The sequence below is a fragment of the Myotis davidii genome, unplaced genomic scaffold (genome assembly GCF_000327345.1).
Source record: "Myotis davidii unplaced genomic scaffold, ASM32734v1 scaffold935, whole genome shotgun sequence".
Taxonomy (NCBI): Eukaryota; Metazoa; Chordata; class Mammalia; order Chiroptera; family Vespertilionidae; genus Myotis; species Myotis davidii.
In genome coordinates, this window is record NW_006286974.1 from 146564 (window position 1) to 162062 (window position 15499).

Consider the following 15499-nt stretch of genomic DNA (forward strand, 5'->3'; position numbering starts at 1 on the left):
TGTGAGAACAGACTTCTGAGTGAGAGAATCCTGCAGTTCATTCTGTTTGGATGCCTTTGAAAGAGGACACGGAGAAATGAGCCCCCCTGGGTCCCAGCCTTTACACTGGCCATTGTGTCATTTGCAGTTAGCAGGTTGGAATCCCCAACCCCCACAAATCATAATATCCATGAATCGTTTCACACCCTTTTCTATTACTGGTTCTTTATTTCTGAGACTGTATATTTAAGGTGTAAGCAAGCTGGATTTGGGCTCAGTGGCAGGCGTGGCTTGAAGCCTGGATCAGCCTCCTGTTATGCGCTTTGGGACTCACGTTCCCCATCTCTAAAATGGGGTTGGTAGTATTCTAGGGATAAAAGGAGATCAGGGACCTGAAGGTGTCGAGCACATAGTAGGTGCTCAAAAAATGTCAGCGGACTCTCCACGCATCCCCTGGGAGCCCAGTTCACTTGACACAGTATCAGGAAGGTGGGGTCCTGCTTGTTTCCTGTCTAGGAGAAGAGTTCTTCCGGGCACAGGTGAGTTCCTTCTCACCGTCACCCGAGCTGTGGGGCTCCGGCCGTCCTCGCCAGAGCTGGAGGGAGCTTGACCGACATCCTGCTCCTGCCCCTACTTTAGAGACAGGGGAAACGGGCTCACGGAGTGAGGTTGACCCACTTCCTGGAGCTGACAGAGCTGGTCAGTGGAGGGCTGGGCTCCCAGAGGGACTGGCTGTGTGAAGCGGGTGTAGGTCATCTCTAGATGACAGCTCATCACCCAGAGGAGCGGCATGAAAGAGGAGCTGACATCCGGCCTCTATGTAACATGACCGAGCGATGAGGCCCTGTTAGCCGTGCTCTGCTCGCTCAGGGCCAGGGCTTCCATCGTCATTCCCCAGATGGCTACTGGATGCCTACTGTGTGCAGGTGCTGTGCCAGGCCTGGGGATGTGTGATGGATGAGTCCCCTGTCCTCGGGAGGTAGTCTCAAACTGGTTTATAATAGGTCACTTGGAGGTGGGGAAGGTGCTGTGAAGACAGTGAAACCAGGTCGTAGGCACAACAGCAGGCCCGTGATAGGGGAAAACAGGACATGCAGTTACATTCAAATCTCAGACGAACATTGAGTTCCTCTAGTATGAGTATGTCCTGTGCAATGGCACAGAGCTTGGCATATACTTGCAGTTGAAAAGTATGCGTTGTATTCTGAAATTCAGTACTGGATGTCTTGTATTTTTATTTGTTAAATGTGACAACTCTGTAGAGAGTGGTCAGGGGGCTTCCCTGAGGAGGTGGCGTTGAACAGAGACTTCAAGGCGGGGAAGAGGGAGTTGGCGGACTGTAGGAAGAATGTCACAGGCAGCAGGAACCACCCAGTGCCTAAGCCCCAGGGACGGGGTGAGCTTGGAGCATTTGAGGAACCGAAAGCAGGCCAAGGTGGCTGGTGGGTGTGAGATCGCTGGAGGATCGGATCATGCCGGGGCCTAGGGGCATGGCAAGGAGCTTGGATTTTATTCCAAAAGCAATAAGCAGGGAAGTGACGTGATCTAATTTATACTTGTAAGATTGTTCTTGTAATCTAGATAAGGAATGGACTTGTGTGTGTGTGTGTGGGGGGCGGTCAGGGGAAGACAAGTGGACGCTGGGAGGTGAGTGAGCAGCCCCTGCAGTTGTCCCAATCCCCCACCTGCTCGGCTCATTAAGCCCGTGTGTCCAGGGAGCACACGCTTTTCTGCTCGTGAGCAATGTAACGCAGACCAAAATGTCTCCCACCGCCGTCACTTAGCCTATTTTTAAAAGCCAGGACTGGGACTCATCACGCACAGTCTCCTAACCCAAGCTGACGTGTTGATCTCCTCCCTTTTGCCTGGAGCCCAATGGCATGCTTGCGGCCCAAGTGAGAACCGATCTGCTTTCCTCCTCCTGAAGGGCGCCTTGTTCATCCTGTGGGCACCCGCGTGGGCCCCCGGCTCATCGGGCCAATCGCTGAGCCTCCAGACCCCACGCCAACCTGCTGCTTCCTGACCCTCCGCTCCGACCTGGGGCTCCAGAGCTGTCTGCAAAGAGAAGTCACGAAACCGGCTGACATGTAGGGGCCCTGGGCCCACACGCGAGGCCTGTTCATCTGCACTGCAGCCGAGTGGCATCGAAGGCTATGATGCTAATTGAGCCAGGCGTGCCACCCACCCCACTCTTTTCCTTGCAGACTTGCTAAGTCTTCTCTAGGCCCAGACTCTGCCCAAAGAAGTTGGCTCTTTCCCCTTCCCCTCTGAGTAAGACTTGGAAGGACGTCTTCGTTTTCACGCTGGCTGCCAGTCCCTCTTCATTTAGGCCGGGGGAAGTTTGCCCGAACATCTGCTCGAGAGACCGAAGCCGTTTATTTCATCTCCGCCCAGAGCAGTAGATGCATACTTGATCTCCTCAGGCCTCTCTGTTCTGGGCCGGTTTCCGCGGAGGCTCAGACCCGGGTATGGGGCGGGAGGCAGGTTCATACAGAAAACTCGGGCTGAGTTGCGTTGGTTGCATGTGATTCCTTGTTGGCATCCACATTGCAGTCTCTTTCCTCTAAGTCAGTTCCCAAATGGATCCTTCAGTCAGGGCTCGGTGATTTCTCTTTGTGGGGGAATCCTGAGATCAGTTTGTTTATTCTGACAGTGTTTATTGAGCACCTATTATGTGCCAGCCACATAGTGCTGGGGGTAAAGTAAAGAGGGAGACAGGTGCATGGTCCTGCTCTCAGAGAGCTTAGAGAGAGAGAGATAGAAACCCAGCAGTCAGGTAAAATGATGCCAGGGAGTGAGTGGCACAGAAAATGACAGAATGGGGGACACGTCAGGGGGTCCTCCCTGAGCTGAACCTAAAGGATGGGAAGGAACTGGCCCTGGTGAGGGCTGGAGAAGAGTGAACGTGGTTGGTGGAGGGGCAGAGAAGGCTAGTGTGGCTGGAGCTGAGTCGGGGAGGGAGGCTGAGGAGGGGGACAGGGTCCCCTTCTCAGTCAAGGTGAGGAACTTTGAGCCATGTCTCTTTTGCATTCTGGTGGACATGGGGCCTGCCTTTTTGTCCAGGGACCTTGAACTCAGACAGGCATGTGTGGCTGGTATTGTGGCCCCAGAAGCCCACATAGGGCCTGCTGTGCAGTAGGAGCTTAATGAGTGCTGGTGGCTCGGACCCGGCCTCCGTCTAAGATCGTGGCTCCAGAGAGGTGCTGGGAAAGAGGCAAGTCAACTGGCAGTTGCAACATATCCTATATAATAAAAGGGTAATATGCAAATTGACCATAACAGCAGAATGACTGGGAATGACTGGTCACTATGACACACACTGACCACCAGGGTTCTGCCAGACCCCTGGTGGTCAGTGCGCTCCCACAGGGGGAGCTTAAGCCAGCAGATGGACATCCCCCGAGGGTCCCAGACTGCAAGAGGACATAGGCAGGGCTAAGGGAACCCTGAGTGCACAAATTTTTGTGCACTGAGCCTCTAGTTGTTTTCATAAGAGAAAAACTATTTAAAAAGACACCGGGAAAATGCACACAAATGGAAACCGCTCATAGCTCTGCCATGTTGCTTGAATCCTGTGAAGGAAGACGTGAGGGTCTCACCTCATCCATCCAGTCCCAGCCGCAGAGGTGTAACCATACGTGTAGCTTAGACACAGGTTCCCTGAGTTGAAGCAGACATATTGCAGACTCACAGAGTTGCATAGCGCTGCACACATTGCTCTGCAACACTTACACATGCTGCCTTTTAATATAACAGCAACACGTTTCCAGGTCAGAAAACACGATCTTCTGTATTCTAAGTGCTGCCCGGTATTCCTTTACCTCATATACCTGCTATTTCATACCCAGTATGGTTGGCCCATAATTACTTCGGCCTTCCCTTCTCAGTGAATACTTTCTATGGCCGTTTTATTCATTTGCAGTGAGAGATGTCATGCCATGAAATGAACAAGAACCTGTGAGACCCACCAGAGCACTGGGTCACATGGCCAGCCAGTTCTTTCTCCCTAGAGGCGGACCCACGTGAAACACCACATTGTAAAACAACAGTGAGACGAGACCAGCACTCGCTATGGGCTGGGCACTTTGCTCAGCATTTTACATATAAATTCTACTTGAATTCTTGCCAAACTCTTGGAAGTCAGTAAATTAACTTTATTATTGTCTCTGAGGAAACAGAAGCACAGAGAGGTTAGCTACCCCTCAAAGCCCACACAGCTAAATGGAAAGAACAGGACTTGGACCCAGACTGCAAAAAAGACGAAAAAGACAGTATTTCAATAATCTGTTGCCACTGGTCACAATAATAATGTTTGCCTTGTCGACTCAACATTTATTTTCTGCTGGGTGTCTGTTATCTTGGGATGACTCCTAGGAGGTATAGGTACTATGATTGCCTCCATGTTTTGGATTAGAGGCAAAGAGAGATGAAGTGTCTTAGCCAAACTTACACGGTTAACTGGGGGCAAAACAAGGGATTTGAAGCAGGTCAGTCTGCTCCAGAGTTGGTGACAAACAGGGGGGAAGTCTGTTCTGGCACAGAACATGCCCAGGGAGGCGCAGGGAGGCGCAGGGAGGCGCAGGGAGGCGCAGGGAGGTGCAGGGAGGTGCAGGGAGGACAAGCGCTACAGCAGGCGGGCGCTGAAGGCCCGTGAGGACATGGACCTAAGCAGGCATTTCCTCCAACCCCACTGTTGTCTTCTGACCTGATGCCAGGAGCTCTGGGAGCGGGGCTGCGGGGATGCCCACTGCAGAGGACATCCTGAGGAAGAACTGCCTGGCAGGCCCTGTGTGTCCTGGCTGGAGACCCGCGAGGGGCGGTGGAAGGGGGGGGGTTCTGAGTGGGTGGCTATGTAGGCGTGCCTCTCTGCAGGCCAGGCTGGGGTCCTTGGTTTGGGGGACTGTGCAGTAGGATGGGACTATGTCCGAGACAGAGGGGGTCTGATGTCCTGCAATCATGAGAATAACATCAGACACATCCTAAGTAAGGGAACATGCAGAAGCCTGGGCAGTCTTCTAAGCAAGGCTGCGGGCGGTGGCACCTTAAAGGCCCACTGAGGCAGGCACACGGCTGTGGAGGTCAGGGCGGGGTGTCACGGTAAAGTGGGCATCACACACTGTCAGAAGAGGATGCCATGGTAAGTTCCCTGTGCGTGCCCAGAATGACCAGATTGTCAGAATTTTTTTTTTTGTCCAAGAACAAAATCTGCATTTTTCAGTGAAGTCTCATTTTGAAACGGCAGCAACTAATTAAAAAAACCTCTAAGCCACTTTACAGGCTGCAAAACAAGCCAGGCCTCGGGGTGAGGCCAGTTGGTTTTTTAAAAATTGTGGTAGCCCGACCAGTATGGCTCAGTGCTTGAGCCTCAACCTATGAACCACGAGGTCACAGTTCGATTTCTGGTCAGGACACATACCCAGGTTGTGGGCTCGAAGCAGCTGATCAATGATTCTCTCTCATCATTGATGTTTCTCTCTCTCCCTCTCCCTTCCTCTCTGAAATCAATAAAAATGTTTTTAAAAAAATTGTGGTAAAATACACATAATACACTATTGATCATTTTAAGCATTGATAAGTGTATAGTTCAGGGGTATTAAGTACATTCACAACGTTGTGTAATCATCCCCACTGTCTGTGTTCAGAACATTTTCATTGTGTGAAACAGAAGCTCTGCACCCATTGAACAGGAACTCTCCCCCTGCCCCCGCAGGGTCCCAGGTATCTGTATTCTTTCTGTGTCTGTGTATTGGTCCGTCCTGCGCACCTCATGTAAGTGGCACCGTGCATATCTGGCCTTTCGCGTCTGGCTTATTTCACTGAGCATAATGTTTCAAGGTCCATCGGTGTTGTAGGCCGTGTCAGAATTTCCTTCCCTTTTAAGGCTGAATAATATTCCATTGTACGGTGGACCACATCCTGTTTAACCATCCATCTGCCGATGGGCACCTGGCCCTTGGCACCCAGTGGGCCTCTGCTTTCTTGGAAGGTGCTCTCCTACCCTGGCCACCGCTTACATGGTGACTCTATCCGACTTCGGTGATTTTCATTGTCGTCGTGTCGGCAAATAGCTGAGCGCTGGGGCACCCAATGAGGTAGACAACCTCTGAGAATGTTCCAGACAATGGGGAGACAGTGAGAGTGGTGGTGGGGTACCCAGGGTGCTCTTGAGCCCTGAGGGGACAAACGTGGTCTAACTGGAGACCACAGCTGGGTCTTCAAGGATGAGCCACTGAGATGCCTGCCCACCTTTATTAACTTGGCAGAGGAATCTGAAGCCACATAAGAGTGGTGGGATAAGGAGTGCTGGCTCTAAAGCCAGGCTGCCTGGGCTCCAGTGGGGCTTCTCCACCCACTAGCTGTGTGTTCTGGGGCCAGTGCCTTGACCTCTCTGTGCCTGAGTATCCTCACCTGTCAGATGGTGGTGATGAGCGGACCCGTGGCCTAGGGTTGTCATGTGGATTCACCAAGTCTGTACCTGCGAGGTGCTTTGAGTGATGTCACATGTGGCAAGCGCTGGTAGGCAACAGCTGTTATTTTGGGGGGAGGGGGGAGAATGGCGCCCAAAGACGCTGGGACAGAGGCAGGCGCCAGGTTGGGTGGGACCCTCACCGCCACTGGGGGAGCTGGATGGTATCTGGAGGCACAGGGAAGGGCTTGAGGAGACGTGCATGCACCTTCGTGATGGCCGTGACCCGGGAAAGATCCTGCCTATGTGGGCCCTCCCTCCAGCTCCCCAGGAAGCAGCTCATCCTCTTTCTGCTCAAGAGCCTGGAGCTTCTATTCCTGAAAGCATCTCCTTCATTACTGGATGTGCCAGTAGCTCCTTAGGACGGTGACAGCTGTCCACTGCATGCCTTGGGACGGCCCTCTTCCTTCTCAGGCCTCCCTTTCCCCATCCGATGGTGCTGGGCTGGTCGTTTCTAAGGGAACCCTCAAGCAGCCGTGCACTAGAATCTATGACTGTTGGTGGGTGGAGTTTATTTACACACGCCCACCAGACAAGGAGGGAAGGGTGACATTTAGGGAGAAGGGCTCCCTCCCATTTCTCTCGGGTCCGTAGACTCGGCATTTTCCAAATGCTTATTAGTTTGTAGAATTTGTTTCCCATTCTCGTAAACCCATTTAATAATCTTCAGAGCCAGTGTTCCACAAAACACCCTGGAAACACTGGTGGAAATGATCTGTTGGAGCCAAAGCTGCCCAACGGCCAATGTAGGTGGTCAGTAACAGAAATCTATTATTTGCAAATGCAGAGTTTTGTTTGGCCTGGCTTCTTGGCCCCAAAGTGGGGAGCTAGTGCTGTGCGTTAGGGAAGGAGTTTACTACTGAGCAAAACCGCTCATCAGCTGCTGCAGTGAGCCGTGTGGGATCCGGGCTGACTGTTGACTGAACCGTGGAGGGTGGGATCCTGTGTTTCCATTCTCTCCGGTGACTCATAAGCCAGGACATCTTAGGACAGACGGTGTGAGCCACCTGTGTTCTCAGACAACCAGGAAAGGATGTCTGGGACAGCCAGTGGTCTGCAGTGGGCATCTTGGACTTAGTCTTTGGTGGAACAAAGCATAGAGTAAAGTATAATGTGTAACAATGCTACTTTTATTTTGAAAGAATAAAAGATATATATGCATTCAGATGTGGAGAAATAGATAATGGTGAGGGGATAGGTAGTCTTCCCCCCTTATTTTTTATTGCCACCCAGTTTTCTTTCTTTTTTAGAAATATATATTTTTATATATAATATGATATATTTTAAAAATATATATAATATATTTTTAAAATATATGTTTTTATTGATTTCAGAGAGAGGAAGGAAGAGAGAGATAGAAACATCAATGGTGAGAGAGAATCATCTGTCTTGAGAATTATTGATCGGCCACCTCCTGCACGTCCCCTACCGGGGATCAAGCCTGCAACCGGGGCATGTGCCCTTGATTGGAATCGAACCTGGGACCCTTCAATCTGCAGGCTGATGCTCTATCCACTGAGCCAAACCGGCTAGGCTGTTGCCCAGTTTTCTGTTGTCACCATGGGTTTCCTTTGCAAAAAGAAAAATATATATATGACAAGAAAAATACATATGTGTACATCTATACATCCGCTCCACAAACACACATGTATGCCGTACTGAAGTGATATCATACAAAAACCAAGATAAAGAGGCTTGGGTGAGTTTTTGCCTTTGGTTTCTAATAGTTCCTTCAGAGTCTGTCATCCTTGGATTTTTCCAGATGGGCAGCAGATCTGGGAGATGGAGGCCACCGTGGATAAAGACAAGAGCCAGCCTGTAAGCACCGGGCGAGAGGACCGAACGCCCTGACGGTGTCCTGCCCACCTCCCTCGGGTCCTCTTTCCTCCCTTTTCCTTTCCTGCACCAAAGTCCCAGGGCTTTGGACCTAACAGCCATGCAGTAGGTATTGAATTGACGAGTTAACTAAGCATTCCGTGAGCACCAGGCCGCTGATTTGTCACGGTGACATCTTACTATTCTTCGCTAGAGTAAGTGGCAGTTCTTTCTTTGCCGAGGCTGACAAGTCAAATTCCCCTTAAATAGCATTTCACCTGTAAACGTATGGCACGTGTCATGACTCCAGGGAGATGGGCTGGCTCCACGCGCTTGGGGCCTTGGAGGGGAATTTAGATGTTGCCGCCGTGAAGTTAATGACAACCCCTTCCTTCCAGAACATGCTTTTTGTTGAGATCCCCGAGTACCGGAACAAGCACGTCCGCACGTCGGTGAAGGTGAACTTCTACGTCATCAACGGGAAGAGAAAACGAAGCCAGCCTCAGCACTTTACCTACCACCCAGGTGGGCGCCTCCCGAAGGCCCCTGTGGGCGGCAGCGGGAGTGTGTGGGTGAGGACCCTGGTGTCTGCTGCCGGCCGGGGGGCCTCGGGCTGGTGGTGCAACCAGCCCGGTTTCCTCACCTAGCAAGCAGCGCCTTCCTTAGAGAGTTACAGGAGTCAGGTGCACAGGAAGTGCTCAGCACAGCAAACCGGCAACAGCGATGTGAGCTGTTGGTGTTGTTAGTACATATTTCCCTTTGGGAGGGCGGGATGGGAGAGGCCTGTGAGGGCTTGCTCAGCACAAGGTTGAAAAGCTGGTGACTCCTGTCCCTGCCGTAGATTTGATCATGATCGGGGTAGAGGTGACTGTGCCCTAAAACCTATGGAATCTCTCGTTGATCCCACTGTGGGTGGTAACCCTGTGGCCAGGTGGATAACCAGTCCAGGAGGTCTCATTCCCACAAAGTAGTCCCAGGAGGGGTGACAAGTGCCATTGTTCATTCATTCATTCGTCCAGAAAATATCTGAGGGCAGGTACTGTTCTGAGCTTGACACACAGCAGTGAACACACAGATAAAAAGCCCTGCCCTCGAGGAGCCGATGCCCTAACAGAGGGGACTTAGATGGAAGTGATATTGATATTATTGACACATCAGTTAGGAGGGGCCTGCAGAAACAGGCTCGAAGCTTCCCAAGGCTTGAGACAGGCCCCCTAGGCACCTTCCCAGAATGTGAAACCTATCATCTAGACCAGCGGTTGCCAACCTTTCAGACCTCACAGACCACCAGTGTCCGTGGACCTCCGGTTGGAGACCGCTGATCTAGACTGTCACCCAGGGTGTAATTTCTGTTCTGTGACAGTTTCCCAGGGAGACTCTGGGTTGCTGGAAGCATGAACCCGAGGGCTGGTGTTGAGGGCGTGGCCTTGGATGGGGGCGGGGGGCTATGGCGAGGTGCATCCGCGGGTTTGTGGGGCCCCAGCCCAGGACTGGCGTGACATGCCGTGAGTGGCGATGTCCTACTGGGACCTAGCATGGTGGAGATGGTCCCTGGGAGGGCTGTAGACTGCATCACCACCATCCTGCTCACGTAGAGGTTTCCAGTTACGTTTTATGAGTTCTCACCTCTCATGTGTGGGTGAGGCCGCCCTGGGTCTCATTGGCGCACGCACCTGTCTGAGCGTGGTCCCAGTGAGAACTTGGTCCCCAGGCGGGCCAGGATTGAGATGGTGCCCTTTGAATGGCATCTTGAGGAATGGTTTCTGTGGTTGGTGTCAGAGCTGTTTGCTTTAAGGGCTGAACCCCCTTGCCTCCTCCAACCCCCAACATGGGGGAGGGGGCCCCACTTTGATTACTGTCCTGTCACCAGTTCATTTACTCCAGTGCTAAGAAAGCTGATTCCTCAGCTCTGGGGCTAGATGTCGGAGAAGGACACATTCTGGTGACGCTTCTAGGTGGGGAGAGAGGGACAGTAACCACAGCACCACTATCAGCAGCAGCAATAATAATGATAGCAACAACTGCAGGCATTGAGCACTTACTGTATACCAGTCCCTGTGCTGAGTACCTTGCACACACTGCTCATTTAATCCTCTCAATAACCCCACCAGGTAAGTGCCTATGGCTGCCAAGTAACAGATGGGGAAACTGAGACCCAAGCCAGCAGGTCTCATTCCCCCAAAACACTGTTGAGCTAAGGAGGCCGACAGTCACCATTTGGTCATTTCTTGTCCAGAAAATATCTGAGTGTCAGTTAAGTTCCAGGTAGTGTCTTAGGTGCTAGGGACCCAGCATTGAACAAAACAGACAACTCTCCTCTCCACCCGCCCCCCCGCCCACCCCAAAAAAATCTCCTTTTGAGGAGCTGACCGTCCAGTGGAGGTGTTTAGATAAGTAAGCACGACTACAGAACATGTCAGTATTCTGATGAGTGATGAGTATTATGAAGGACAGCGAGAAGGGAAGGGGTGGGAACTGGTAGGCAGAGGGAGGAGGGGCAGCATTCTTTTAAACCCAGCATTCTCCTTTGAGCTCTGCTCCTGGGGAAAAAGGCTGCAGACATCCCAGGCCGAGCCCCTGCTATTCACAGACCACCTTTCCACCACTGGGAAGACCTGTGGTTCCAAATCATCGCCCGGGGTTAGTTTTCTGACCTAAGACGGTTGTACAGGGAGCCTCTTGCCTGAGGCTAACAAATGTCAGAGCCCAACTATTTCACCCAGCCATTCGGACTCCCAAGGCCATGTGCCCAACCTCTGTCCACTGATCCTCTGTGCACACCTGCGGCTTACTAAGAATGGTGCACCCCGTGTGCTTTTCTCACAGTCCCAGCCATCAAGACAGAGCCCACGGATGAATATGACCCCACCTTGATCTGCAGCCCCGCGCACGGGGGCCTGGGGAGCCAGCCTTACTACCCACAGCACCCCAGGGTGGCCGAGTCCCCCTCCTGCCTCGTGGCCACCATGGCTCCCTGCCAGCAATTCCGCTCGGGGCTCTCGTCCCCCGATGCCCGCTACCAGCAGCAGAACCCAGCGGCTGTCCTGTACCAACGGAGCAAGAGCCTGAGCCCCAGCCTGCTGGGCTACCAGCAGCCAGCCCTCATGGCCACACCCCTGTCCCTCGAGGCCCACCGCTCCGTGCTGGTGCATGCTGGCTCCCAGGGCCAAAGCCCGGCCCTGCTGCACTCCTCTCCCGCCAACCAGCAGGCCTCGCCGGTGATCCACTACTCACCTACCAACCAGCAGCTGCGCTGCGGGAGCCAGCAGGAGTTCCAGCACATCATGTACTGCGAGAATTTCGCACCCGGCACGGCCAGGCCTGGCCCACCCCCCGTCAGTCAAGGTCAGAGGCTGAGCCCGGGGTCCTACCCCACGGTCATTCAGCAGCAGAATGCCACAAGCCAAAGAGCCGCCAAAAACGGACCCCCGGTCAGTGACCAAAAGGAAGTATTACCTGCAGGAGTGACAATTAAACAGGAACAGAACCTGGATCAGACCTACTTGGATGACGGTAAGATGCTCGTTTTCCTTATTGCCCCTGAGGACGGTGCCCCGAGCGTCCCCCAGTTCACCTATGGCCTGAGTATCTTCCTTCACCCCTTGGGCCTGGTGTCCCTTTTGAAACTTAAGGGATTGGATAAGATGGCCCTTATGCCTCACCTAAGCCTCTGCATGAATCATTTCCCAGCAGGACTTTTTTTGGGGGGGGTGTTAGGGGTCTTAGATCCACCCCCCCAACCATCCTACGAGAAAGAGCAAATGTTCTGGCTGCAGGAGCATCCCGGGGCCATGAACTGGGTCAGTTTAACTGCTTCCACTCACTTTCCATTTGCCAAATTTAGACCAAGGGTAGGAAAACAGAAAGGAAGGAAAGCTAACCTCTTATTCCTGTAGAGGAAGAAACCCCACTTTGTAACCCGCTTTTGTGTATTTGGGGGAGCAGAGAAAAGAAAGGAGTTCACTGACAAGTGGCCCTGTGAGGAGGGAGCATGAATGGGGGCTTGCGGGCAGGCCGCGGGCATCTGTGCCCCGTGCTGGTGGAACAGAGAAGCGCATTGATGGGAGGGGAGCAGTGCGCTTCCGTTGTGGTTGGGCCAAGGACAAGTGCAGAGGCAGCTTTGTATGAGCCTGTAGGTGCCCAGCTGGAGAGGATCGAGTTGGAGTGGCTGTGTACGTGACACGGTCTGTGACACTCACCGGGGACCAGCCAGGTGCCCCTGAAGGACGGAGAGGGCGGGGCAGGCAGAGCAGCCTTCCCCTGGGGACCCTAGAAACGGGAAAATGGGTGGTTTGGGTTTCTTAATGGGAGAAGGAAAACCAGTGTCACTGGCTGCCACCCACAGCTCCAGCCTCACACTTTAGAGATAGTAGCATCTGATACACCCTGAGACCTCAATTATTTAGGAAAATTGACTCTCAGAAACCAAGCCGAGGAGTAGGAAGTAAGGCAGGAAGCTCTAAGTGGCCGCGGGAGTTATCGTAGAGACCAGGCACAAAATATCAGACACGTGAGTGCAGGAATTTGTGGGTGCTTACGAGAGACTGACTTTTACTTTATGCAAAGTTTTGGTGATCTGGGTTATCTGGGGTGGTTTCCATGTCTTCTCTCTAGTAAAGCTATCCATCAGAAACTCCCCCCAGATGCTTCAAGCAAAGAGCTCTAGGGCCCCTTAGAAGGTGTAGGGTCAGTCTGCACCACGTGTTGACCTCCAGGTTTTGCTGCATTAATCATTGATCCGTCTAATCCGGAATAATCAAGCACAGGTTGAGTTAGGGTCACTGGGCTCGGTTTTGAAGGGCAGATCCACGTGTGACGCATTCTCGAACAGTGCACACCCAAGATGGCTAAGATAAACTGGTTCATCTAATTTCAAAGGCGATCCTCGTAGAAAGTGCAAATGATACAAACGCCCATGGCGAGCGGATAAGGGAAATGCGGCTGTAACCAGACCTCTCCCCACGTGCAGGTCGGCGGGGGTGGGGGGGATGTATCAGGGCTGAAGCGCTTTATAAATAAATGAGTGCCTGAACAGGGCGGGTAACTTTCCCCAGCTGACTCTGTGTCCGGCGTTGGCTCAGTGTCCGAACGGGGACATGTGCCGGCCCCTCCCACCCTGTCTGTCACCCCACATTACAGACAAAAAGTGAGCGGCTCAGGCAAGAGCAGGAGTGAGTCTGTCTGTCCCTGGCTCTCCGTGACCCACCGATATCCACGGGGCCTGAGGTGGTGAGGAGTCACCTTTGCGTGTCCGTCAGAGCCTCAGGCCACAGCAGAGCTTCCCGTTTTCCCAGAAGCCTATGCTGTAGAGAAAGAGGCTGAGAAGGGACGCCTCCTCAGGCCCCCTAGGTGTCTTTATGGACACAGGCAGGTTCAAAGTCATGGTGAGAGGGGGCTCCGGCAGGACGGCGGCACGTTCGGCCCAAGTACGTCTCGGAGAGCTGAGTGTGGTGAAATCGCTTCCCCTGATGGAGCCTTTGCCTGAGCACATTCTGCACAGCCTGGCTCCGTGGGGTTGGAGGAGGCATCCTCTGACGCGAGGGTCCCACGGCTTTTTTATTTTTAATTTGAATTTTATAATTAATGACAGTTGACATTGGATATTGTTTTGTGTGAGGTTCAGGTGTACAGCATAGTGGCCAGACAGTCATGCACTTTACATAGTGATCTCCCCAATATTTCAAGTACCCACCAGGCACCATACACAATTATTACAGTACCAGAGGCCCGGCACATGGAAATTCACACAAGGGTAGGCCTTTGCATCCCCGGCTGCAGCCCCGGCCCCGCCCCCCACCTTGGCCTGATGCTACCCACATACCCTGCCACACACCCCTGGTTCTCCAGAGCCCCCCGATCGATCACCCCGCCAGCTGATGGCCTGGGCCTTCCTCTGCAGGGTGATCACGAGGTGATGGTGGCTCCCGACCAATCACATCGCACCCACCTTGTCTGGTCTGGCTCCAGTGCGTGTCATAGCATGGTCATCCATGTCATAGCATGGTCATCCGGATGGTTGTTCTGTTGTTCAGCCATTCGGTCAATTTGCATGTTACACTTTTATTGTTATAGATTGCTGACTGTATTCCCTATGCTGTACTTTAAAAGCTAAAAAAACTCATCCAGACCAAGTTTTAAAAAAACTCATACTGCGGGACTTGTCAGAGCCTTTACTGCGCTAGTGGACGTTATAAATCTCTAAAGTACGGGGACGTGGCACTTTCCAGATGGTCGACCACAGAGAAGAGAGCATAGGACTCCAGGAGTCCTGCTCCCAGCATGCTGGACCCCGTGTGGATGGAGCCCTGACGTGCCCCACGCAGGCCTGGGGCAGCCCCTCCCCCACATCCGGGAGAAAGGACCTGAAGGAATGTCAGAGTTTAATGCCCAGAATTGCCCAGCCCATATGCCATGTGCAGGCTTCTCAGTTCCTGGGCTTCACACCCTCCAAAGGGCAGCAGTGTGGTTGCTGGTTAGATGTTCACTGCTTGACCAGCCTTGTCCCCAAGACTCTGTCCACACAGGACCCTCCACTGGGGGAGGGAGGGTTCCCATGTGGCTGGTGGTACCCAGTGGTAAGCCCTGACTGCACCGCCCTGTAGCCACCAGGCAGAGGTAGGTGCAGTCTTGCCTCCTAATTGCTGGACCGTCAGATCCCTCTCACAGGCCTGGCAGCCACGGAACATTCTCAGACCCCACTGCTGGCTGTGTGGGAGGGGACTCAGACTGCTCAGTTTGTTGTTTTGCGTTTATTGCTCACAGGTGAACTGAAATTCCTGGTTCATTTCTCTAGTCTGGTTGGGAGACAGCTAGGTTTTCCAGGTCCCTTTCTGTCCTTGTCATTGGTTGCTCCGAAGGGATCGTTCCCCAAAATACGTACCCGGCCGCACCAGCTCCCGCACAGCGCGCTTCCAGCTTGTCGGCAGTTCTCAGGGGCCGTTGCCTCAGGGTTTTGGCAGAATAGACCCTCCTTGGAAACTTGGTGAGAGCTGGGATTCATGTTTCGAGGGTCCAGGGACGGTTCCACAGAGGATAAAGGAGGGGGTCATCAGCGGACGGGGCCCAAATGAAAACTGGTAACGTAGACGTTGACCACGCCCCTGGCTGCGAGCCCGGGAAGCCCGGAGTTTGGTTATCTTTTCCTGGCCCTTTGCTCACGGTCCAGAATCTGGCCGGGTGTCCACCTGGCTGCCCTGTGTCCGTCTGCTTTTCATCTCTCTCTCCTCTCCCTGACTGCAT

General features: G+C 53.0%; 1 protein-coding gene across 1 annotated transcript in view; it reads left to right on the forward strand.

Annotated features, from left to right (window-relative positions):
• NFATC2 (nuclear factor of activated T-cells, cytoplasmic, calcineurin-dependent 2) overlaps nt 1-15499 on the forward strand; it is a 147935-nt gene that overhangs the window by 86638 nt on the left and 45798 nt on the right. Inside the window, exons 7-9 of the mRNA XM_006758787.2 lie at nt 8208-8263; nt 8659-8785; nt 11087-11773. Of these exons, the coding sequence (XP_006758850.1) occupies nt 8208-8263; nt 8659-8785; nt 11087-11773 (870 nt within the window). The remainder of the gene's footprint in view (nt 1-8207; nt 8264-8658; nt 8786-11086; nt 11774-15499) is intronic.